General features: G+C 34.9%; 21 protein-coding genes and 4 pseudogenes across 25 annotated transcripts, besides 2 other annotated features; 12 read left to right on the top strand and 13 right to left on the bottom strand.

Moving 5' to 3' along the window:
* Nucleotides 1–167: 167 nt before the first annotated feature.
* On the top strand, nt 168–1,133 carry TVAGG3_0907790 (protein serine/threonine kinase protein; the record flags this gene model as incomplete). Its single annotated transcript, XM_001307187.1, has 1 exon — nt 168–1,133. The coding sequence occupies one exon, from the start codon at nt 168–170 to the stop codon at nt 1,131–1,133; it is 966 nt and encodes a 321-aa protein (XP_001307188.1).
* Nucleotides 1,134–1,347: 214 nt separating this feature from the next.
* Nucleotides 1,348–1,385: a mobile genetic element.
* A 182-nt stretch (nt 1,386–1,567) lies between these two features.
* Nucleotides 1,568–22,142: a mobile genetic element.
* Nucleotides 2,254–3,954, top strand: TVAGG3_0907820 (protein of unknown function, DUF4106 family; the record flags this gene model as incomplete). Its single annotated transcript, XM_051251648.1, has 1 exon — nt 2,254–3,954. The coding sequence occupies one exon, from the start codon at nt 2,254–2,256 to the stop codon at nt 3,952–3,954; it is 1,701 nt and encodes a 566-aa protein (XP_051077222.1).
* TVAGG3_0907830 lies at nt 4,080–5,026 on the top strand (annotated as a pseudogene). Its single transcript has one exon. A coding segment is annotated over exon 1 (947 nt).
* On the top strand, nt 5,201–5,656 carry TVAGG3_0907840 (protein of unknown function, DUF4106 family; the record flags this gene model as incomplete). Its single annotated transcript, XM_051251649.1, has 1 exon — nt 5,201–5,656. The coding sequence occupies one exon, from the start codon at nt 5,201–5,203 to the stop codon at nt 5,654–5,656; it is 456 nt and encodes a 151-aa protein (XP_051077223.1).
* TVAGG3_0907850 (protein of unknown function, DUF4106 family) lies at nt 7,676–8,209 on the top strand (the record flags this gene model as incomplete). Its single annotated transcript, XM_051251650.1, has 1 exon — nt 7,676–8,209. The coding sequence occupies one exon, from the start codon at nt 7,676–7,678 to the stop codon at nt 8,207–8,209; it is 534 nt and encodes a 177-aa protein (XP_051077224.1).
* Nucleotides 8,214–9,011, top strand: TVAGG3_0907860 (uncharacterized protein; the record flags this gene model as incomplete). Its single annotated transcript, XM_051251651.1, has 1 exon — nt 8,214–9,011. The coding sequence occupies one exon, from the start codon at nt 8,214–8,216 to the stop codon at nt 9,009–9,011; it is 798 nt and encodes a 265-aa protein (XP_051077225.1).
* TVAGG3_0907870 lies at nt 9,041–10,274 on the top strand (annotated as a pseudogene). The gene has a single exon. A coding segment is annotated over exon 1 (1,234 nt).
* TVAGG3_0907880 lies at nt 10,310–10,731 on the top strand (annotated as a pseudogene). The gene has a single exon. A coding segment is annotated over exon 1 (422 nt).
* TVAGG3_0907890 (uncharacterized protein) lies at nt 10,748–11,197 on the bottom strand (the record flags this gene model as incomplete). Its single annotated transcript, XM_051251652.1, has 1 exon — nt 10,748–11,197. One exon carries the CDS (start codon nt 11,195–11,197, stop codon nt 10,748–10,750), a length of 450 nt encoding a protein of 149 aa, XP_051077226.1.
* TVAGG3_0907900 (P-loop containing nucleoside triphosphate hydrolases family) lies at nt 11,234–11,528 on the top strand (the record flags this gene model as incomplete). The annotated part of the gene is made up of 1 exon (XM_051251653.1): nt 11,234–11,528. A coding segment is annotated over one exon (295 nt), but the record flags the coding sequence as incomplete, so codon positions are not given.
* TVAGG3_0907910 (protein of unknown function, DUF4106 family) lies at nt 11,660–12,097 on the top strand (the record flags this gene model as incomplete). The annotated part of the gene is made up of 1 exon (XM_051251654.1): nt 11,660–12,097. The coding sequence occupies one exon, from the start codon at nt 11,660–11,662 to the stop codon at nt 12,095–12,097; it is 438 nt and encodes a 145-aa protein (XP_051077228.1).
* On the bottom strand, nt 12,128–12,934 carry TVAGG3_0907920 (KilA, N-terminal/APSES-type HTH, DNA-binding family; the record flags this gene model as incomplete). The annotated part of the gene is made up of 1 exon (XM_051251655.1): nt 12,128–12,934. One exon carries the CDS (start codon nt 12,932–12,934, stop codon nt 12,128–12,130), a length of 807 nt encoding a protein of 268 aa, XP_051077229.1.
* TVAGG3_0907930 (organellar and viral DNA polymerase type B) lies at nt 13,275–13,595 on the bottom strand (the record flags this gene model as incomplete). Its single annotated transcript, XM_051251656.1, has 1 exon — nt 13,275–13,595. The coding sequence occupies one exon, from the start codon at nt 13,593–13,595 to the stop codon at nt 13,275–13,277; it is 321 nt and encodes a 106-aa protein (XP_051077230.1).
* TVAGG3_0907940 (organellar and viral DNA polymerase type B) lies at nt 14,084–14,209 on the bottom strand (the record flags this gene model as incomplete). Its single annotated transcript, XM_051251657.1, has 1 exon — nt 14,084–14,209. A coding segment is annotated over one exon (126 nt), but the record flags the coding sequence as incomplete, so codon positions are not given.
* TVAGG3_0907950 (uncharacterized protein) lies at nt 14,752–15,192 on the bottom strand (the record flags this gene model as incomplete). The annotated part of the gene is made up of 1 exon (XM_051251658.1): nt 14,752–15,192. The coding sequence occupies one exon, from the start codon at nt 15,190–15,192 to the stop codon at nt 14,752–14,754; it is 441 nt and encodes a 146-aa protein (XP_051077232.1).
* Nucleotides 15,344–15,718, top strand: TVAGG3_0907960 (uncharacterized protein; the record flags this gene model as incomplete). The annotated part of the gene is made up of 1 exon (XM_051251659.1): nt 15,344–15,718. One exon carries the CDS (start codon nt 15,344–15,346, stop codon nt 15,716–15,718), a length of 375 nt encoding a protein of 124 aa, XP_051077233.1.
* Nucleotides 15,833–16,693, bottom strand: TVAGG3_0907970 (uncharacterized protein; the record flags this gene model as incomplete). Its single annotated transcript, XM_051251660.1, has 1 exon — nt 15,833–16,693. The coding sequence occupies one exon, from the start codon at nt 16,691–16,693 to the stop codon at nt 15,833–15,835; it is 861 nt and encodes a 286-aa protein (XP_051077234.1).
* TVAGG3_0907980 (His-Me finger endonucleases family) lies at nt 16,719–17,303 on the bottom strand (the record flags this gene model as incomplete). The annotated part of the gene is made up of 1 exon (XM_051251661.1): nt 16,719–17,303. One exon carries the CDS (start codon nt 17,301–17,303, stop codon nt 16,719–16,721), a length of 585 nt encoding a protein of 194 aa, XP_051077235.1.
* On the bottom strand, nt 18,846–19,486 carry TVAGG3_0907990 (uncharacterized protein; the record flags this gene model as incomplete). The annotated part of the gene is made up of 1 exon (XM_051251662.1): nt 18,846–19,486. A coding segment is annotated over one exon (641 nt), but the record flags the coding sequence as incomplete, so codon positions are not given.
* On the bottom strand, nt 19,532–20,116 carry TVAGG3_0908000 (phage tail repeat-like family; the record flags this gene model as incomplete). The annotated part of the gene is made up of 1 exon (XM_051251663.1): nt 19,532–20,116. The coding sequence occupies one exon, from the start codon at nt 20,114–20,116 to the stop codon at nt 19,532–19,534; it is 585 nt and encodes a 194-aa protein (XP_051077237.1).
* On the bottom strand, nt 20,136–20,300 carry TVAGG3_0908010 (uncharacterized protein; the record flags this gene model as incomplete). The annotated part of the gene is made up of 1 exon (XM_001285300.1): nt 20,136–20,300. One exon carries the CDS (start codon nt 20,298–20,300, stop codon nt 20,136–20,138), a length of 165 nt encoding a protein of 54 aa, XP_001285301.1.
* Nucleotides 20,320–20,721, bottom strand: TVAGG3_0908020 (uncharacterized protein; the record flags this gene model as incomplete). Its single annotated transcript, XM_051251664.1, has 1 exon — nt 20,320–20,721. The coding sequence occupies one exon, from the start codon at nt 20,719–20,721 to the stop codon at nt 20,320–20,322; it is 402 nt and encodes a 133-aa protein (XP_051077238.1).
* TVAGG3_0908030 (uncharacterized protein) lies at nt 21,139–21,618 on the top strand (the record flags this gene model as incomplete). Its single annotated transcript, XM_051251665.1, has 1 exon — nt 21,139–21,618. One exon carries the CDS (start codon nt 21,139–21,141, stop codon nt 21,616–21,618), a length of 480 nt encoding a protein of 159 aa, XP_051077239.1.
* Nucleotides 21,699–22,067, bottom strand: TVAGG3_0908040 (phage tail repeat-like family; the record flags this gene model as incomplete). Its single annotated transcript, XM_051251666.1, has 1 exon — nt 21,699–22,067. One exon carries the CDS (start codon nt 22,065–22,067, stop codon nt 21,699–21,701), a length of 369 nt encoding a protein of 122 aa, XP_051077240.1.
* A 288-nt stretch (nt 22,143–22,430) lies between the features above and the next one.
* On the bottom strand, nt 22,431–23,435 carry TVAGG3_0908050 (annotated as a pseudogene). Its single transcript has one exon. A coding segment is annotated over exon 1 (1,005 nt).
* Between the last annotated feature and the right edge of the window lie 2 nt (nt 23,436–23,437).

Here is a 23,437-nt window from a genome sequence, read left to right on the forward strand (position 1 = left end):
AAACTTTTATATTATTGTTTCATATATCTTACACTCAATTTATTTCATTAAAATCCAAAAATTAAGAGCAAATTGTGATTCACAAAATTTCGTAAAAGGAGTGCAAAAGTAATTAAATATTTGGTTAAATCCTTCATCTTTTATGAAATTTTTCTCATTTTTTTACAATGAAAGTTTCATCAGATATCGATACATTTGAAATAGGGCGAATTGTAGCAACTGGCGATCAATATACAGTATTTGAAGCTATTGGAGAATTTACCACAAAACCTGCTTTTATAAAAAAGATGTCTAGAGAATATGGTTTTAAAATTAATCCGATGGAACGAACAAAATCAATCAAATGCGAAAACATAGTTCAATGTATTGACACTGCACAAGATGATAATGCCTTTTACGCTATATATAATATACCTGTCGGAATAAATCTCGCAGAAATGCTAAAAAGCCAAGGCAAGCTGACTGAACAACAAACATCCGGCATTATTAAACAGGTATTAACCGCTGCATGTTACTGTCATTCACAAGGGTATGGCTTATTAAATTTATGTTTATCAAATGTTTATATGGACAAAAACGACTTCATCGAAATTCTCGACTTTTCCTTTAATTGTCAATATAATAAGGATGAGTTCATTAATGAATATCCACATTCTTTATATACTGCTCCACCAGAATTCTTTTCACGCCAAAAGTTTTTAGTTCAATTAGCAGATTCGTGGTCGATAGGTATCCTAACTTACAATTTGATTAGTGGCCATTATCCATGGCCAAACATTCGACAAGTAGAAGAAGTACCAGGCTCAGTTATTAAACCACCTCCAATTCTTCTACATAATTCAACACCATGCACGAATTTTATCCAAAAAATGATGATGGTTGATGATGCCTGTCGTTTTTCAATAACTCAGGCACTCAACCATGTCTGGATAACTCATGGACGTTGTTCTATTCCTCGCTTGAATGTTAAAAGCGACCAGAATCTTAATGAAAGAATTGCTGCTTCAAGAATCGCCAAAATCGATTTTGGTAAATCTTCGGTTTGCAAGAGATCTACTTCTCTTACCAACCAGAAACTCCTCAAGGTAAGGCCTACTAATTCATTTAGCAAAACGGACCTTGTACTTTTATAATTTTTTGTTATTTTAAATATGAATTTTTAAATGAATGATTTTGATTTTTCCCGCATTTGGAAATATTCTCACGTGCTCACTAGTCATGTGTTCGTTCTTTCAGGCCGTTTTTTATACGAATTATTTCATTCTATTACAAATTTTTAGGAGTTTAGTCCATATTTTTTGAAATTAGCATCACCATACAAAGTAATCACATTATATGCTTTGATTCTGTTGTAAACAGAAATTCATCAAAAGTGACACCTCAGAAAAGCTAAAATATTGAATTTTTGGAACTTTTGATAGAGCACGTTTTTAAATATTAATTAAAGTAAATGTATATTTTGTAAAGATTCTTTTTAATAAAAAAATAAAATTTTGAAGAAGAACACAAAATCTTCTGAAAAATAATATCACATAAACTCATATTATTTTCTAATATATAACTATTTTAAAAAAAAGGTAGTGGGGCTTCCAGGCGCGTTGCGCCCTCTAGCCCCGAAGATGTTTAGTATAAATGAAGTTTTTATTCGGAAAATTGTTAGTCTTCTGGTGTGAATTCGGCAATTCTCGTGTCGAATGACCGTTGGATGTAACGAGGAAGATTTTGACGAACTTGGTATAAAGTTCTCAACATTATAAAGGATGTGGCGAGTGGGGCTTCCATTAGATAAAAATGAACTGACCAAAAAAGACAGATATTTAAATATTTGAGATGAACCGTTTTCGTCAACGGTAACACCCTCTATTTTTTATTTTATTTAATAGTTACCGTTGGAAAAACGGGTTATCTCAAATATTGAATGAACTATAAACGTGTTTTGTTTTCTATATATACTTTTTTGTCCAACGGTAAAACTTTTTACACAACGGTTTTTGAGAGTCGTCGCCGTTGACTTTTTTGTAGAGCACTCAAAATAGTATAACTTTGTCCGGACAAGTAAGGGTCTATCGTCGCTACAGGAAAAGTTACAGGCGTTCCAAGGAAGTATACTTTGAGAAGCCTTTTCCCCCTTATTGAATGAGATAAGACGGTTATTTTTCAAAACTGACAACACTTTGACCGAGTAGTTTTTTTGTGCTGAACAAAAAGTGTCATATAAACATCTGTCAAAAACCGTTTTTTACTTCACTTAAAATGCCACGTAAGCTACGTAAGAATATACGTAAGAGGAAGGGAGCATTGAAACATCCAATAGTAAAACTGACACCACAACAACAGTTGCAACAACAAATGATGAATGACTCCACTATGTTGCAACAAATGTCAAGCAACCCTATGCTTTTAAACCGAGTTATTGGTGCACAGAGTGGAGGTTTAAGAGCGGCACTTTTAGCGAAAATGGCAGGCTATGGTGGAGCTGCAGACGGAACAGCTTATAACCCTCAAAGTCAAATGAATTTGAGTTCACTCAAAAATCAAATAACAGATGTCAAAAAGTCAAACATAGACATACAGAAACAAATAAGTGAAAACGAAAAGAAACTAGAATATGACAGACACACAAAGAAACTAAATGAGTTAAACGTAGAGAAAAAGAAGAAAGAAAAACAACTGAAAGAACTAAGTACAGAGAAATATGCGAAAAAAGTGTCAGAAAAAGCAGCAGAAGTAGCAAAAATGGAACAAGATGTTATAAATTTGAAAAACCATACTACTCAATATAAAGTACTGAAAGATGAAGAGATAAAACAAAAAGTCATGAAGACATATATGGATAGCGATGAGTATAAAAAAGAAGTTGAAGCAAATGTAAAGGCAGAAAAACTTTTACAGTTGCAAAACCAAACCGTACAGTATGAAAACTTAGCACAAGAAAGTAAAAATAACGACGCAGCCATGCAAAAGGCAATGAAAAGCGCAGAATATATAAAAGCTAATAATGACCGGTTAGATGCCCAAGCCAACGCTAAAGCAGCCCAACTTATAGGATCAATAAGGACAAAAATACAAGCGGATGAAGACAGTTCAAATGAAGCTTTAATGAATGCTGACTTTAAGAATGCCTTCGAAGCTCTTTATAGTAAGGTAAAACTAGTGAACGACTTCTCATCTGGAAAGAAACTGAAGTCTGAAGGTTTCGACAAAGAGTTAAGAGAAGTAGCACAAAATATGACGAAAATAACAGATGCAGCAACGAGACAGGCAGTTCAAAGTGCCTATGACGCCGTTAGAGCAGCTGTTGTGGAAAGTCAAGAAAAAGAGTTACAACAGACCAAAACAGACCTAGTAAATGCTTTCTTAAAAACGAAAAGTCAGGTAGGACATTATGCTGCAGATGGAACATATGTGCCAGCTGGTGGAACTTATATACCACCAAACCCTCCAAGAGAAGCACCTGCACCAGGACTACCTAAAACATTTACATCGTCACATGGACACAGACACAGGCATGCACCACAACAACAACCAGCACAACAACCAACAGTTCAAAATCCAGCACCACAACAACAACCAACACAACAACCAACAGTTCAAAATCCAGCACAACAACCAACAGTTCAAAATCCAGCACCTGCACCACAACCAAAACCAGCACAACAACCACCTCCACAACCAGCACAGCAACCAACAGTTCAAAACCCTGCACAACAACAACCACAAACAGAGCAAGGACATAAAAGAAGTAGAGAAAACGGAAACCAAGAATTCTTAAAATGCTTAAGGAAGATTATGGTTACCCAGATACTCTTGACTTTAGTGACAGATATAAAGAAGCTATTAGAAAGTTCAAGGAAGGAAATACTGACCCGAACCTATTTAGCTTTATGGTTCAGCATAAAATCGGATATAATCTCAAACCTGGAAAATACAAGCTCGCTAAGGGATATGATTTAATAGCATATCATCCAAATGACATGAATGAATTTACTCCGAGATATTTGATGTCAGAGCTAAATGATAATTCAACTCTCTTCATGAAACGCGTAAAAAATAGAGACGGAACGAAAGAAGAAAGGTTTATGAGTCCAGATGACTTAGATAGGGAACTTGTTAAAAACGGTCTCGGAATATATGAAATGCCAGCAGATGAGGTACAAGAAACTCAACAGGAAGAAGTTCAGATACAACCAGACATGGAAGAAATAGTTCAGCAACAACAGCTAGAAGAGCCTGAAGGAAACAAACAAGTCCCTCCTTTGGAAACTAACTTCACAGAACTAGATGAAGATTTGGAACAGCCGAAAAATCTTGACCTCAACAAGAGTATGAGGAATATGGAATCTTTCCAAGAGTCTAAGAAAAATTCGGCTGACATAGTAGAAGAATATCGAAAAATGTTCACCGACATACAAAAGACTCCAACATCAGATGAAAATATTCAGCATAGAATGGAAGTACTGAAAGAAAATGTACGCAAATACAATAATCCTTTTTACTTACGACCATATAACGTTCAATCTTTGGCTGAACTCGGTGAAAATAAAAGGTTTAATTTCAACAAAACATATAGAAATGAAACATTGTTTAAAGTTCATTCAGAACCTAACCAATATGGAAACAAACCTACTTTTGTTTCTGCAGACTATGGAACTACAATGAGATGGGGTCATAAAGCTAATCCGGATAGGTGGTTCATAAACTTACAACCTCAATTCCAAGAAGTTGTAGACGCAATGGAAGTGAATGGTGAACCAGATATAACGGGTATTTTCAGCGCGGCTTTAATGCCATTGAAAGATATGAAAGATGCAGATATTTTGGACCAGTATGAAATGAACATGGCTGAGGAAATATAACACCTGACGTTCTAGAACATTTATCTCAAAGAACTACACAGAACCATAGAGATGGTATATTTGGTGAAGAGTTTAGAAAGAAAGTTAGGGAGAGAGAAGGAAGAGAACCTATTGTACATGACCTTGCAAACGAAAGTTTGCAAAATGTCATAAAAACTTACTTTGCAGACAATGAACTGAGAAGGGATGAATATTTAAGAAAACTCAAATGGACAGTACCAAATGAAATGTTAGTAATGAAAAACATGTTCCATGACAAAATAAAACCAACTACAGAAATAAATGACGCAAGCCTGAAACGTTGGGTAAAAGCTTTCCCATTCACAAAAGATATTATTGGTTACATGGAAAGAAAACCAGAATGGCTACAAAAACATATATTTGGAAACGAGCTTATTCCATATGGACAAGCTCTGTTTGAAGAGCTTGAACCGGAAACTCAGGAAAGAGTCATGCAAACAATAAGCGAAGACTCAAATACAAACTATGACAAAATCTTTCTAGGATATAGGTTACCTGAGATGGGCGACCAGAGCCCAAAGGCAAAAAGGACATGGGAAATTTACAACATACTAGGTGAACATGAGGCAAAGATGCTACAACTTGAAGCAGAGGGCAAGTTACCAAAAGCGACACCAAAGAAGAAGAGAAGAGTAGAACAAAGTGAAAGTAGTGAAGAAGTAACTTCATCTAGTGAAAGTAGTGGCAATGAAGGAAAAAGAAGAGTTAAAGATTCAGTTAAAAACTCAGTCAGGAAGAAAGTAAAGCTTGGTCCGAGTGGGTTCTATTATGACATATAAATCCAACTATTCTATATTTTTACCCATATGAAATGTACGCTGCTCAGAATATAACGCCAACAGTTTTGGATGCCATGAACGGAAATGTTTCCGAATGGTATAACAAATGCGACAATGCCATTAGAAGGTCAGAAATAGTTCCTGGAACTTACGAATATACAACTGCTGTTTCTTATGGAAACGTAGGTGAGTTTGGAGAAGGTTCTTCAACAACAGTAGATATTGCTTGCGACAGGTTTCACATTATTTCTATTGACAACTCATTCTTATACGTGGAACAAGACATTGAAATAAAACCTTCTGCCAAGTTGTCTGACAAGAAAGGTTGCAATGGAATTTTCTATGTCGGATACCAATATGCTCCAGAAGTTTTTATGGGATATAAGATATATTCTAACTCTGACTTAGTTCAAACAGTAACATGGGCAAACTATGAATGGTTCGCTTTGAGAAACTCAGTACAACCACAAGCTAGAGAACAAACAGACCAGTATGCAACTATTGAGAAAATAAGAAGACTTGACCCTAACGTTCCAGGAGTTTATGTTAACCTTTCTGGACAAACTGCAGCAGCAGTAACCAAAGTAAAACTGAAACTTAGAGTTCCTTTGTCATCTTTCCTCATCTTCAGGTTTTTAAGATACTTGCCAAACTGGGCAGGAAAAATTTCTATCGAACTTACTCCAAGCAAAAATAACTTAGTCATTGCACCAACACAAGACACATTCACTATTACAGACGTAAAGGGAACAAATCAAACGTCATTCGCCGAATTTTGCAAAGACAAAGTTGACTTAGACTTTGGTTTCTCAAACTTCAACAATGAAGTAAACTATTATTTCAATGCTGCTGGAACTGCTTGGGACCCAGTTAAGTTTACATGCGAACAGTTTGAACGCAAGAGAATAGAAAGCAGACTTGCAGTCTATATGTTGGACCCAGATATTTCAAATGCTTTAGCTGCCAAATATATTGCAGTTCCACTTATGTTCCCTATACACCAAATATCTGTCAAAGACTTTGCAGGTGAAGTTGGAAACCAAAATCCAGGAGCCGCAGGTGCAAGAACAGATATTGCTTTAACAACTGCAATGAAACATGCAGATACTATGTTTGTACTGTTCAGACGAACTATAAATGACTATTCTTGTTTCTACAACCCTGGTATTAAATATCATATAAACATAGATGGCAAATATTATCCAAGAGAAGAATATTCTACAGTTGAGGATATGAGGTCATATAACTTGACATTAGATGCTATGAACTTTAACAACAACTTCACAACAACCATTAACCCTGAAATGCAAAGTTCTATTATGCCATATGTGAAAGTATGGACTCATACAGGAGGTCAAAAAACTCAATATACAAATGGAGACCGTTCAAACTTTTGGCTTGGCATTCCATTTGCTGACTCAGAAGACTTTATGGGTGGTATTTCAACTGTTGGTACAGTTCAAATACAATATACTGGTGACAGAGACGGTCCAGATGAATTGAGAGCAAAGAAGTTTACAAAACCAATAGCACTTTTCACGGAAGATGCTCTTTTGAAGATTCGTTCGATGAAACCTGCTGGGGCTCCTCAGATTGGCATAACGACAGCTTCCATCGAGCAGATTTTGGCAGCAGGTCAGTAAGTTGTTCTTGAACTGACTTCTCTCCGTCAAATATTGACAGTACGCCAGTTTTGACATAATATTGTATTATAAACTTTCCTTTAGTAATATATGTAAGTTTTGAAGTTATATTTTTGTCTGCTTCAAGAACTTTCACCATTTCAGTTATACCAACTTTCTTTGCTTTATGAAAATATTTTGGTTCAGCAAAGACTGCTATTCTATAACATTTTCCATTGTTTGTATAAAGAACTATTCTGTCAATGTATTTGTATTGTTTGTGTGTGTAAACTTTGTTCTGCTTCAATTCGAAGAGATACTCAAATGCGTCCATCTTTTTATTCTAAGTAAAATGTCATTTCCGAAAAATAGAAGCGTAAGTGTTTCAAAAGGTTTAATGGCGGTGGCAGATGTGAAGTTAAATTCACCAACTCAAACAAACAGTCAAAGTGTTGTTGTCAATGTCAAAGACAGAGATGTTGAAGTGGGGAAACCATACGAAGACGAAGATGGTATAACAATTGTTCCTGTAAAAGAACCAACATATCCTGAAGTTAACAGAGACTTAAGTTCTGTTGCAGATATTCGAAACGACTACCAACAACTGAAAGACAAACTTCAAACTCAGGAGAAGATTTGTCAAGCTTTAAGTATAATGTTAAACTTGGTCGAACACAACCCTGTAAAAGTGAACTCATATGTCATTGCACCTCATGAAGTTTTGAAAGAACTATTGAAACTTTTGACAGAGGCAGACGATATAAACATCAAAGAAATAGAACCCGACATTAGTTGCTGTGGTGTTTCATATAATGTCATTGACAAGATATACGTTATGAAAGGAGGTGAAACGTTGAACTTAAAATATAGTTTCCCAGACGTTATAAAAATATTTGACGACCACAACATTTCATTAAAATTTATTTGCTAAGTAAATGGCAGAAGACATAATGGTTTATACTATTACGACTAAAAACCCTGAGTCATATAATTCTATAACAACAAACTTACAAAGTCCTCAAGGACGATATTGTAAACTAACCTTAAACACAATGACGACTAAAGCCTGTTTTGCTCTTTTGACACCAGAAGACTTTATTGTTGTGAATGGTAAAAAATACTCCTTTGAAGATACTTACTCAGATATACCACCAACAGGTTTTGTTGACTTATTTAATACTTTAAGTACGGGTGTAACATGTGCTGCAACTAGAACAGGTTTCATTATGTTTGGATGTCCGACTGAGTTTACTATAAACGATATGAGCTATAATACAAAACTTATTTCTGGTTTTTACTACCAACAGTTTCCTATAACAGGAAAAGGTGTAATACAAGGTTTGTCTATTCCATTGACATTAAGCACACCAATCTTATATATTGTTTCAAACTTAGGTTCAAAGTGTTATTCGAATGTCGACAGAAACTATTATGACAAAAAGATACTTATGCGTATAAACAATACTTTCTCTGCTGGTTTGCCTATTGTTCATTCGAATGCAGAATTTTCAACCTTAGTGAACTCAAACACTTTGGCAAGTATAACGTTGACATTAGTTGACGCAAACTTTGTTCCTGTAAAACTTTTATGTCCTATGTATTTGTCAATGACGGCAGAAAGTTTCGAATTGGAAGATGCAACTGGTGAAAGTATTGTATTACAAGAACAACTTCAACAACAAATAGCTCAAGAACAACAAATGCAACAAATGGAACAACAAAGTCAAGAATAAAAAAATATTATTTTTTTATTTTTATAAAAATGTACAGAATAGATGTTTCAGATTTTTATGACTTCCAAGCATTCAAAATTGTGTCCATTTAGAGACTATAACAAAGCAGTCGAGAATTTGAAACGTTTAGTCATTTATGTTGACTCTGCCCCAGAATGTTATGTCATGAAAGAATGGGATGTTGTATTTAACAAACCAAGAGCAACAATAGTTTCAGAACAAGAATGTAGACAGAAACTTAAGAAAATAAAAGTCGTACAAGTTGGCATGAAGATGTTAGATGCTTGGGATATCCTATTGTCAAAGTTAGAAGATTTTTCAGTTCGAGGTATAAAGTTCTATACACCTTCTCCAAACTTCTATTCTATCTTCACTGGATATAAATACGAACAAGTAGAATGGAAACACAGTATTATAGAAGCTTGGTTAGACCATGTCAAAGAAATTATATGCAATGGAAACGAAAGGAGTCTATGAGTATATCTTATGTTGGTTTGCAAATATCTTACAACATCCAAGTGCTAAAAATGAAACTGCTCTCATTATAATTGGAAAACAAGGAACTGTAAGAATACTTTCTTTACAGATATTTTGTGCAAACTGTTAGAAGGTTATTCGAACCCTAATATGACAAACTTAAAAACATCTTGGCAAGTTTAACTCCTCAATAGAGAATATGAAACTTATAGTTTGCAATGAACTTCAAAGTATAGATACAACAAAAGTTTTGAACTCAGATGCTTTTGAAGAGTCTTATAACAGACAAAAGTTGGAGTTGTTGAAAGAAAGTATAAAGACCAAAGAGTTTGTGAAAATGTTGCAAACTTCATTATGGTTTCAAACAATGCTGTTCCGATGAAGTTAGAAAGTTCTGACAGAAGATATGTAGTTGTCAGAACGTCAGATTCTCATATGCAAGATACAGAATATTTGACGACTTAGCAGAAACTTTGACATCTGACTTTTACAACCACTTGTTCTCATATTTCATGACATTAGATATTTCTAAGTTCAATCCAAGACAAATTCCACATACCGAAGAGAGACAAACATTTGTTAGAAGCAAACAAGAGTGTATATGAACTGTTCATAGAAGAAAGCGACTTTGAGTGTTTAGATGAAAAGTCTTTATATGATGAATATAAACAATATTGTCAAGAATATGGTTATATGGCAGCTTCTAAACGTACATTCTTGGCAAATGTCAAAAGTCTTTTAGATGTTCAGAATGGTGTATATACAAAGAAAATTTTTTCTGAGTAAATTTAAAAAAAATATTTTTTTATCCGATAGAAAAGATGACGAAATTCATCTCAGTAAACAAGTACATGTCAGGACTTAAAGAAAGAACTAGACCCATTCACATATTTGAATGTTTTCTTCTACCATTTTGAAAAGTCTTCATTCAGCAAAGTTTGGAACATCGAACCAGTTAAGTTTGCTATTGTGACTAAAAATGGTGCGAAATTTGAAGACTTAGAACATAGAAGGTTTGTTAACAGTCAAAGAAAATTTTGACAGAAGGTTCTCAAACCTTAAAGAAGGCAAAGCATACAAACTTGTTATACCTTATGAACCAAAGAAGACAGACGACTATGAATATTATGAGTCTAAAGTTGTAGAAGTTCAAGGTAAATTGGGTAAAAAGCTATTAGAGTCTAAGCCAGTGTTTACTCCTAAAGAGGAAGAGAACATTGACATTGACCCAGAAATGTTCTAAAAATAAAATTTTATTTTTACATGTCATATCTCCCCTTCTCTGGAACTGGTTCAGGTTCTTTCTTCTCTTCTACTTTTTTCTCTTTCTTTTCTTTCTTCTTCTTCTCTGGTGGAGATATGTCAAATTTCTCAGAACCATATTTATGTAAAAGTTCTTTGTCCTTTAATAGCTCATCTATTCTGTTTTCTATTTCATCTTCAAGAACAGCGCATGTGTCTTCTTTGCATTCTAAGAACTTTTGTTGGACTTCATCTTTCCAATCGGCGTCATCTCTGTCAACAAGTCTGTCATTGACAAATTTTAAGACTGCTCTTTGTAATGTTTTATGGTTCTTGTCATATTCCCAGAAACAGAACTTTAGAACAAATTCACCTTTCTTGTTTACACTATGTAAGATTTTATGGTCGACAGATGTTTTGCTGTCAAAAAGTTTGTCTCGAATATAGATAGCGAAATCGCTAGACATTTTCTAAAAGATAAAAATTTTAATTTTTCTAAAAATATGTTAGAAAAAAAGTTTGCTGACATTGACAAAAAATTTGAGAATGTTTTAAATAAGAACAAGGTGAAGTTAGAAAATGCTCAGATAAAGCCTATACATGAAAAGTTCTTATTTGCTCAGAATGGTATAACAGGTCTAATTGCACCACCTGGGTCGGGTAAGACTTTCACTTATCTTAAAATGGCTGCACAACAACAAGAACTAGATGAGAAGAACCCATTCTATGAGTTAGTTGTTATTTGTTCGACTTCTGGTCAATTTGACCAAACCGTCAATTCGTTCAAAGATATTATAAAGAAGTCTAAGTTAGTATGTATAAAGGATACTGAGTTGTTAGATTGGATAAAGAAGTACCAAAGAAGAGTTTTGAAGTATAATGCTATAAATGAGTATATAAATTCGAAGTTTAAAGACCCAAATGAGGAAATGCAGAGAATATTAGAGAAGAAACACTTCAGAAACAAACAGAAAGAGATAGAATACATTTCGAAGAAATTGCAATCTTACGATTGGAAGACTTACCCTCATAGATGTCTTCTTATCTTAGATGATTTCGCCTCTCATCCTTTGTTAAAGAACAGAGAACAAGATATGTGTCGAATTCTTAAGAAGCTCAGACACTTTAACATCTCAGTTGTCATTTGTGTACAGACAGCAAAGAGTTTAAGTAAGGATGTTAAAAGAGTACTTACTGACATAATACTTTTCCCCGGATTGTCCGAAGACGATTTCATGGAACTTATGAAAGAGTCCATGGCAGGTAAGTTTGACAGACATGAACTATGGGAGAAGTACAAAGTCATACAAGACCCTCATACTTCTTTCAGAATTCATATCTACGCAAACAAAGTTCAAATTGTGTAAATGGTCAAGCTTGAAAAATAAAGAGTGCATCTACCCTACTTGTTTGAAGTTGTCAAAATATTCTGTTATTTTTTCCTTCAGTAATGTTAAGTCTTCTTTGAATGTAAGTATTGTACAACCTTTAATATCATAGTGTGTTTGAGGTAACGTATCTTGAACTATTTGTTTCACATCTTCATTTGGGGTCATTGAAATCAGTAAGTTTTCGCGATAGAACCAATTTCTGTCAGATTTGTAAATCTTAGCAAGGTCGTAAAAGCTCTTGTTGTTTCTTCTGACTAAATGCAACATAACCATGTCACTGTCTTCTTCTTTCTCCATCTCTTCAGTATAAATCATATACTTATAGTTCTTTTCCTTTCCTTTTGGTACCGAACGTGGTATTCTTTTCTGTATGTTTTTGTCTTTTGCTTCAAGCTTGTTCTCTAGCTCTTCACGTTCTTGTCTATGAATTTCATCTAACATCATGAAAATATAACAAGCGTAACGAGGTGAAGCCCACATTGCTACAGCATTTACAAGAAGCCTATGAACATAATATCCTCTCAAACCAGGAGCCAAATTCTTGCGATTTTCGTACGGAATCTCTACCCTCGGTTTTCCGAGGGTAGCAAACATATGAGGAAATTCTTCTAAAAGTTCTTTTGTCTGTTGGTTTTCAAACCAATGATATGCTTGCTTTGTAGAACGAAGAGCATTCATTATACTTTGCATTTGGTACATATCGTCTTTGACTGAACGAATGAGACGCAATTGTTTGTTATATTGTATGCATTCATATTCTTCATTTATAGCTTCATGGACTATAACTGTTGTTGTGTTCTCTGATGTTGACATTACTGTCTTTATATTCCGGATAAAAAATATTTTATAAAAAACTAACTTTATTTTTCTAACTAATGAAATTCATTATTTTTGTGCTGAATTCAGCAAAAATAATTTTTAGGGTAGATGGTTAGATCTAACCCGATATCTAACCTCATTTCTACCCCAGTTATTTTATAAACGTTTCACATGGTAAACGTTATTTTTGGAATTTTGTGAAAACTCAACGGTTTGACACATGCCCTAAAAATTATTTTACTCAGAATTTTGTTGCTGAATTCAATAAAAATATATTTTAGGTGAAGAGGTGAGATTTCACCTCTTTTTTCACCTAATTTTTCACCTCTTTTTTTCACAAGCGTTTTACATGAATTGTACGATGTATATTTGAAATCCTAAACAATTTCGTAGCTTCAATTTCTTCTTTTAGTACATCAAAAATTTTAACAATGCCGAAAGTTTCTTTATACTTCTTCTTGACATCAGATAATAGGAAATCGTCAGCAGTTGGATAGTTTTTGTTCAGAAATTCTAACATGTTCATTTTATTTTCTACCGGCTTCTCTGCCTCCCTCTTTAAATCTGCATAGTCGTTTCTCATTCTTTCTATCTCTTTTACTGAATAGTTATATTTCCTAATTGCTGCTTTACATTTAGAACATTGCGGATTCATTTTTGCGTTATATTCTGAAACCTTACCTGCTAAAACAACCAAGGCGTCAATGGTTTTCTTTAAATCTGAAGCAGTTGGTTTTATCTGTTCATTCCATACCTTACCTCTTCTATCTTTATCTCTTATCTGCCATACACATTTTGCAGCTAATGAAACAAAGTTGTCGTATGTCTTAAACCCCCCGATTTATATATGTCAGAGATGTTCTTATATACCATGTCGCAATCTTTGTCCATAACTTTATGGTTGCAATGATATCCTAGAAACTCATAATTTACCTTTCGTATGAACTTCTTTATTTCTACTGAGTCAGTTGCTTTGACTTCAATTTCATCGAATTCAGGAATAGTTAGTTTTTGCTGCTGAATTTCAGGTAGTTTAGGCAAATGGTCGATGAGGTCCTCCATTTCATAAAGATACTGTTCATTTGTTTCATCTTTCGCACTACAGTCTAAATTACTTGTTAAAAGTTCCTGCTTTATTCTTTGTATTTCTGTTTCGAAAGTAAATGAAGAAGGAATGAAGCTTTTCATTTCTACTAACATAGATGTTGGATTCATGACTAACGAGTTTGGTGCTGTTGTTTGAATTGTTGTTGTGCCGATTGTTGACATTTCTGTTCTTTTATACAAAATAAAAAAAATAAATAAAAATAAAACTAACTTTATTTTTTCTATCTTAAGGAAATTCATGAAAATTCAAGAGGGTAGAAATGAGGTTAGATCTAACCATCTACCCTAAACATTATTTTTGCTGAATTCAGCAACAAAATGAACGAGGTCAGGATGTATGTAAATACCTTTGAATTCATTTATAACACCCTTTGTAAGCTCATAAAATGCTTGTTTTGAGGTCGAGCCACTTTTGGCTCCACCGTATTCTTTCAACCAAAACTCAAGAATTTCCTGCATGAATTTTGTATAAAAAGCAACAGTCCGAATTCCGGCGGTTGCTATATTCTTCACAAAATGCCTTATAATACTCTTCCCAGGACTTATTTTCCAACAACTTTCTAAAGTTTTTCCTAAACTGACTGACTGACTGACTGACGGCACAAAGTGGCTTAACGAAAACATTAATATATAAAATTCATGAAAATTCAAGAGGGTGAAAAAACAGGTGAAAAAAGAGGTGAAATCTCACCTCTTCACCTAAATTATATTTTTTGGTCCGGGAACAACTTTCTCTCAATTGGAGCTGTAGCATACTCTTTGCGTAAGCGGTTCAGACCTTCTTCGAAGTCTTGGTCTCTCTTCGATTGAGATTGGAATTGGAATTGCTGGGGTGGAGCTTGCTGGAACAACCAAGGGTTGGGGAAGTAAGGCATAGGCTGAGGAGGGTAGTTCGGGAAGCCTTGTGGTGGGTAGTAACCTTGAGGTGGAAATTGGTAGTAATTCGAAGGTACTTGCTGGAACTGAGGTTGCTGAGGAGACTGTTGTGGTTCTGCAGCTTTCGGTTCTTCTGGCTTTGGAAGGCATTCAGGAAGAGGAACGTCAGTCATCCGTTTGTGTCCTGTCGGAAGGAAAAATTTTTCCTGTCGGATGGAAGAACTTTTTCTGTCGGAAGGAAAAACTTTTTCTGTCGGAAGGAAAAACATTTTCTGAAGTTCGACCAAAAAGTTCTCAATTTTCGAAAATTTGAATGGTTTACGGACGGACAACTGGAAGAGTTCTTCCTGTCGGAAGGAAAAATTTTTCCCTTTGTCCGGAAAATTTTTTCCAGTTGTCGGGAAAATATTTTCCTGTCGGATGGAAGGACTCGGAATGCCAGAAGGATTTGACGAGGCAATTTACCTCATTGAACTTAACGACTGCGTAAAAGACTACTTGCGCAAAGTAATGAAGCCCAAGGTCAAGTTCACCACTATTTCTGGAAGGTCTACACTTCAGCTCGAGACTTCGACTGGAATTCCAATTCAAATACCAGACGGGACAGCCTACGATGGCATAAAGGACGCCAAAAGAGAAGCTCTTGTTAAGTTCCTAAACAAATGTCCTTGGATAAAAATACCAAACAAGGAGAACCCCCTACCCCATATGAAATTGGCAATTCAGTCTCTCCTTCACTTCTCTGGTCAGCCGTTCTTTATAACTACAGAAGGCGACATTCAGCCAGTTCAGTAAACATCTCATTTTAACTCACTTTTTTTATGTTTTTTGTGAAAGTGTCAAAAATAAATTGTTTTCATGAGTTTTCTACGATGTTAGAAAAAATGTTATTTTCTAATATCTTCACATTCAATACTTTTTCAGCACTTTTCCGTAGTTATATATGAAAGACAATTCGAGATAAAAGTCATAGTACAATGGAATAATATGTTGCACACCATTTGTTGTGAACCAAACTTGAAAGTCAGAGAAACTGTTACTAGGTGGTTCGTAGAATTTAGAAGCAAAGTCATAAAGGTTCTTACCAATACATAGAAAACTATTGTTGCTTGAACTGAAACTTGCATGACACATAACATTTTGAGGGTCAAACACGTTTCTATAAACCATCAAATCTGCTGGTGGAAGTATAATTTTAAATAGACCATCTGGTGGTAATGGTTCGTTCTGGTTTAGTAACCGAAGAAATTGTGCCCAAGAACGTTTGTCTACTTTCCAAAATAAAAACTCTGTATCTCTTGGAGGGTTAATTTCAATCTTTTGAAATGAAACGGTGGAGCTCATCTTGTCATATTCTAGTTTCAGATAGTATGTTCCATTTAGTAAAGAGTCGTATTTTTCTTGAAATTCCCAATAATATTTGTTCATTTGAGTTTGAAAGTCATCTAGAGTTTTCTCAAGACTTTCGTCTGAACGAACTGTAAAGATTCTCATTTCGTCAAATTTGTCTATTAGACCATCAGGACCTTCATACTGCCCATGAAAATATACTGCGAACATAAATGCGTTAGTTCTATTTGAAAACAAAACTCTTCTAAATCCTATTGCCTTTGCATCTGAAGGACTTTGAAGCCAACGAATTGGATAGTCAAACCTGTATGCTCGGGATGAAATTTCTTCATCTGAAATAGTCCTCCCAGCATTTGTAAAGATATAGTCTAACGGTTTTGTATCTGCTACTTTTGTTCTTTGTTTTTCAACCTGAAGCATTTAATATATGTAAAAATATATTGTTTTAAAATGGTATGCCATATAGCTTCTTGAATTTGTTAAGAAGTATTTGAACGTATTTTCCATCTGTATCTCTAGTGTTTACATAAGCATAGCCCGCCTTAGTAAAATATACTTGTAATTTCCTATAGTTTACGCCGGTATAAAAGTAGAAAGAGTCTTGTTCTTCGCTATAGTAGTAAAACTCAAACGTATGCTTGCCATAGTCTGTAATTTCAATTGTTTCATCTTCTAGTTCGTCGACAAATTCGAATACAATATCTCCAAATTTGCCTTTGTTCTTATTGTTTTCAGAACGAGTGACCCAACGTAAGTTTTCAAGTCTATTGTCGTTTCTTATATGGTTTATATGGTCTACAAAAGGTAAATTGTTAGGATTCAGTATAAAATGAGTTGCAATGACAACATGTTTAAGATAGTGTTTTCCACCCATCTTCATAATAGCATATCCGTCATTTCGCTCCCATTCGCTTAAAACTCTTTTTGTCTTTTTGTTTCTGACTTCAAATGACTCACAACAGTGAATTTCATATTTCTCATCTAACAAACAAGTTTCCCAACGGTCTTCTCCAACAAACTCAGCGTACATTTCAAATAAAATAAAAAAATGTCACTTTTTTAAAAATAAATTTTTTATTTCATGCAATGTTTTATTTCTGTGCCGTCTTCAAGTATGCCCCAATATTTCCTTTTCGATATTACATGAACTTCTGAAAAAACCTTATCTAGCTTAAAACAGCCCATCTTTTCACCGACTAAACCCATTTCAATGAGTTTGTTATAGCCTTCTTCGTTCGTCATGAGTGCGTCAATGTTCTCATAGTAAACCTTCACTTTGGATTTGACTTCGGAGAAGAATTTGTTGTAGTTGTCAAGGACTGCCTTTGCGAACTGAGGGTAAGACCAATGTTCGACAATATGTTTTAATGTGGTTACTAAGCCACTTTGACCTTGAGTGAATTCGTACTTCAAAACAAAAGGAGAAAACCTTTCAACAAAGTTGTCGACCTTCTCATAATGTTTACTCTTCATCTCTTGAGGTTTCTTAATGGAATATCCCCATGTCGAATTCATAAGCAATTTGAGTGTCATTGCAAGTTTGGGGTTTGAAGCTTTCCTAATATCATACAGTTGTTGTATGACTTTTCCAACTGTATAGTTCCTTCCCGGGAACTCACCATCTTCGTTTGGAATTCCAGTCGGAATATATTGGACAAACCTCATGTACGCAGCGTTAAGGTCGACATAGTATATCTTTTCATCTGAGTCGAACTTGTCGCAACCAATTGGTCCAGTTTGTGGAAATTCAAGTGAGTCTCTTATCTTCTGAGAAACTTCTCCTGTTATCTCATAAACATCGTCGAAGCAACCTGTTTCATATAAAACCTTCTGACCTAACTCAGATGCTCTCCAATACAATTTGACGTCAATTAGATGTCTCAATGGAAGTTTGTTTATAGCATCTTGAAGTTCTTGCAACCTCATTGGAAGTTCTTCTGGTTCGGGTTGGTATCCGAACATACCAACCCCTTGTGGAACTGTGTACTTCTTTTGTACTAGAACTTTGTCTGGAACAACTTTTGGTCTTGCTAACAATGAAAAGTTTGTTTCGTCTTTTGGTACAAAAGTTTCTGTCAGCTTGTCATCTGGAATTGGTTCCAACAAACCTTTCTCGAAAAGAATGTTTACAGCTCTGACAATGTTGCACTTACTTTTACCAAAGAATGGGTTTGTAAGACTTTCGTTCAACATGAAGTGGTTGTGGACAATTACAATCTTCAACCATGGTAAGTCTTTGTCAACAACATAGTCATCATGTGAAGAACCTTTAGCTGTAGGTATGTTGACTCGGATATTGACATTTGCCAACGGTGCAATTTTTGCCAATTGACCTCTGAGAATGTACCTTGTCTTCACACATGACTCAAGATACTTCATCTTCTCATCTGTAACAAGACCAGAGTTCCTGAGACATGTAAGAATGCAAGGTTCGTTGACAATTGTTTCAATTGAATTGTAAATTCCATACCTTGTCAAGTCAATGTCAGACTTATTTATGAAGGGGAAGTATCCAGCATGTTGTCTGACTGCTTGAGGGTTAGGTTGGTACCATTCGAACTTGACACTTGCAATTCCTTCAATTGCATTCAAAATGTCTGAGTCGGAGTCAACCATTTGTTCTCTCTTTGTAGTCTTGAAAGCGTCAAGAAGTTTTGCGGCTGTTTGTTCATTGCCATGTGCATAGTAAATGTGACCATCCAAATCTGTTATGGTCGATCTGAGATTGTGTCCTTTCTTATTTCCGTCTTGAATTGCAGCAAGTACTCCCATGAAGCCTTCTTTGTTCTTTCCTTCGTCAAAGTTTACTGTAAAGGTTCGACCAGATGTAATTTGACTTCTAACTTCACGATACTTTTCATATGCATATCTTGTTCTTTCCATGGGAGCATGTGCGTCTTCACCTTTTCCTTTTTTCCTTCTCAAAGGATGCAATTGTTCGTCATGTTTCCAGTAGAATCTGGCAAAGCCGTCGTGTCCTTCAACTTGAGGTTCACTAACATCGAAAGGCATGTCCATAAGACGTTCTTCTTCTAACCTTTCTAGTCTGTTTGGATAATTGGCACGTGCTGTTTCCAAATCCATTTCGTAGCGAAGACCAGACAATTTGTCATAGACTTTTATGGGTCTTCCCTTCCTATATTTAAAATTCTTCGAAACTCTCCAACCATATCTTTGTAACTCTGCTTTTATTCTAGCAGACTTTCTATCCATTCTATATGGGGGCATTTTTATAAAAATAAAAAAATATTTTTTTCTTTACTTTACATAACCGCCTGCTGCCATAAGTCTTTGACGCCAACCCATACCAGCTAATGAAGGTTGACTTGGTTTAGTTTGGAAACTAAACTTTGGTTTTGGTTTATCTTCAGTTTTTGGTTTTTCTTCTTCTATCGGTTTTTCGTCACTTTTCGGTTCCTCTGACTTTACTTCACTTGCAGGAACAGTTGTGTCGTCAACATCTTCATAAATATCATATGCCATTTGTTTTTGTTTTCCTTTCAACTTTTTGTGTTTGTTGTAAAATTTAGAATATTTCGACTCTAAGTCAATGAGATGTTCTATAATGAACTGTTGGTCAGTGAAGTAAACTTTTCCATCTGTTGTCTCGAAAGCTCCTTCAGACTTCAATATTTTATTTGTGAGAGTCTGTTTCTTTTTTGAGATACTAGCCGTTCCATTTCTATGAAAAGTGACTTTATAGTTAGGGTTTGTATTTCCAGACCTGGCACTTTCTATTATTGAATTTTTCTCTTCATCTGTAAGTTCTTTGACAGGTTTTGACAATGGTTCTGAACTTTTTGTTTGTGGTGTCAAATCTACCGTTTCAACTTCTTCGGTCATTTCATCTCAGTAAAAAATTTTAGTTTGGTTTGTTTTCAACTGGTTGTTGTTGTGGAGGTGGGATGGTTCCTTTAATAATATCATTCAGTTTCACATGCTGAGCCTGACTATATGGTATCGGTTTAAATGCTGGAAGCCGACAAATCCATCTTGAACTCATTTGTCTCAATGCTGCATTGTTCATTTCATCTCAATAAAAAACTTTACATTCCCCACGTTTGAGGTGGTTGCGGTTGGTTATTGCTTATCCATTGTTGTGCATGGTTATATCCTCTGTTAAAGAATCTTTCACCTTGGTCCATATAGTGTCCTGCTTGGTTATAGTAGTCATTTGCTTTGTTATAATAGTTTCCTGCTTGTCTTCCTACATTGTCCATCCATCCTTGAACTTTTCCTCTTGTTTCAGGATTTGGAATAAGATTTGTTGCATCTCGTGCTACATCCCAACCTTTCTGTACAGTTTGTATAATAGGTTGTGCTTTCTCTTTAAGTATACCTAATGTACTCAAAATCTTCCTTCCAATTCCAAATGCACCTCTGGCTATTGTTCCCACTGCGGGTAAAAATCTAGATGCGACTCCTGCTAATGCGCCAAATAAACCCATTTCTTATAGGGTAAAAAATGACGAATCCGAACAAGGACCCCTATGTTTCTAAAGCGACAAAGAAAGCACTCATGATAAAAATCTTTAGTTCAACACCAAATGCTTGGTTTATGGATATCTTGGAAAAAACATTCGAGGTATAGAGAAGATGGACCACCATACTGGTTAATATTTGTTGGTCAAAAACACAAGATACGGGGTGAAGCCATACCATTACAGTCCAAAGCTATTTTAGATATCTTAGCAGCTTTGACAATATTCGTTGACAAATACCATCCAACAAAACTGACATCTGACTGTGAAAGTTCTTTCAAATCAGATGATGTAAAAAACTATCTGCGTTCAAAAAATGTAAACCAATATTTCATTGTCGACCAAAACCATTCTGCTCTTGGTGTCATTGACGGTTGTATAAAAATGTTAAGAGACTTAAACCAACCACAAGGTGGTGAAGCAAATGAAATGTCATATGACGACAAATATAGACACTTCTCCCAGGCAAAGATGAGACAAGTTTTAAATATTTACAATAGCCGTAAACAAAAAGGTTTGGGAAACCACTCCCCCGAAGAAATAAAAAACAACCCTGACTTAGAGAAAGACTATATATTTAATAATTTAGTCAAAAGAGACAAACAAGAAAGAATGCCGGGCTTCAAACTTCAGAAAGGTGACAAAGTAAAAATAGAAATACCTAAACGCGACCCATATGAAAATACTATTGACTATGACAACAATGGGAACTCGACAGGTACTCACATTCGTGTTCGTAAAAATAGAAGAAAGTATACAAGAGAATATTATGAAGTTTTAGGCAAACATGGCAAAATGTACACACTGCAAGCAGAAGATAAAACTAATATTGTCAGACCTCGTTTCAAACTTGTCAAAGTTTAAGGTGGTATACTTTCAAAGACAGTTCCTAACAAATATAAGACAACTCCTGACGAATATGCTAAAGAAGTTGAAAATGACGACTAAGCAATTCTATACCATGCGTAAACTGTCATGTAAGGTGGCATGTATTCTTTACTTTGTCCCGTTGTTTGCGTATATCCTGAAACGAAATGTGTATGGTTTCCTTCTCCCTGCGTGTCATCCCAGTAACAATTTATAGCAAACTTAACGTCGTCTTTAACATCATATCCTTTACCTTTTGTCATTCCTGACCAATCCCAATATCTATGCTTATGCCAACCTGCTTGAGATGTACTTAAATCTATGTAATGATTGTGTGCAGGTAAATTTTCACCTGAAATCGTTTTACTTCCCCCTGTTTCCTTTGAAGAGTTTGCACAATACAAAAACCTGTCGACTATTTGTTCCCATGCACCAACACCAAACATTACTTGAGGACCTCTTGCATCCATAGATGTATAAATAGAACCTACTGGGTTCATTAAATCAAACATATGAGATATTATAGGATTGTCTTTTTTGAACTTAAAATATAGTGCAGCTATTTCAGGTTTCTTCTGGTTTGTGTCAGAATATTTTTTATAATATAATCTTATGTTTTCAGGGTAGGTAAAATCTTGACTATAATATTTATTTCTGTCATCTGTATAATAATATACTATTCTCGTTTTTTCTATTGCATTATATCTTTTATATCTATAATAATCTAAATATAATGTTAGCTTTTGTTCATCTACATGTGTGTTCTGTCGTTCATCTCCATAGTCATAATAATGTGGTGCCGGAGCTGGGTCAGGTAATATCATATCCACCATTTCATAAACTCTTAAATATTTCTTTTGTCGTCTCCATATAAGTTTAAGTAGCAGTTGTTGTCTAATGGAACTTTAACTTGTGTACCATCATTCTTTTTATAGCTTACATACATTTCATTGTTATTTTTCGGAATGAGTTTATACCATGTACCATTTTCTAAGGACTGTACCAACTGCCATCTAAAATATTTATTTTCTTCATTGACAGAAAAGTCACCAACAATAGTTTCAATATTTTTTGTTCCTATCAAACTTTGGTATATTTCATTGACATATGTTTTATCTGCTTTATTTTCAAGGCTAACGTTTAAGTCTGTTATTTCAGAAGATGTATGTGTCTGTCCAACGGCACTTTTCCTGTTTAAGGTTTCTTGTAAGTTTGTAATATTCGCAATGGTATGTGTATGTCCAACGGCACTTTTCCTGTTTAAGGTTTCTTGTAAGTTTTTTAATATCAGATATAGAATGTGTATGAGTCTTATCTGCTTTTGCCTCTAATGTTTCCTTAAGACTTGGTATTTGGTTAATATAATGTATATGAGTCTTTTTAGAATATTCGTTTTCAGCTCTTGTCACTTCACTTGACATTTTATTGTCAACATATGTTTTGTCTGCTAGTTCAGGATGAGTATGTTCTTTTTGTTGCATAAGCATTGTTAGCTCTTTCTTCTTCTTTTGCTTTGCATCGTCTACATATTCTTTGTCAGCTTTGTTGTCAACATCTGCTTTCAAAAGAAGTTCATTTATAGGTTTCTCGTTTAAAGTTCCTTTTGTTGGATTTATACAGACAGTATTGTTCTTATTGTCTTGAAATAGAAACTCATCTGTCATTGGGTTTATTGTCAGTTTTAAGTCACCCCCTTTCAATGACTCAGATATCTTAGAATAGTTTGAAAAGTTTGTTGTGTTCTTATTTAGAGCTTGCAAAATGAGTTGTCGGTTGTGTTGTATTTCTCTCATAGACGCTGTTTCATTTGACATTT

The sequence above is a fragment of the Trichomonas vaginalis genome, chromosome I (genome assembly GCF_026262505.1).
Source record: "Trichomonas vaginalis G3 chromosome I, whole genome shotgun sequence".
NCBI lineage: Eukaryota > Parabasalia > Trichomonadida > Trichomonadidae > Trichomonas > Trichomonas vaginalis.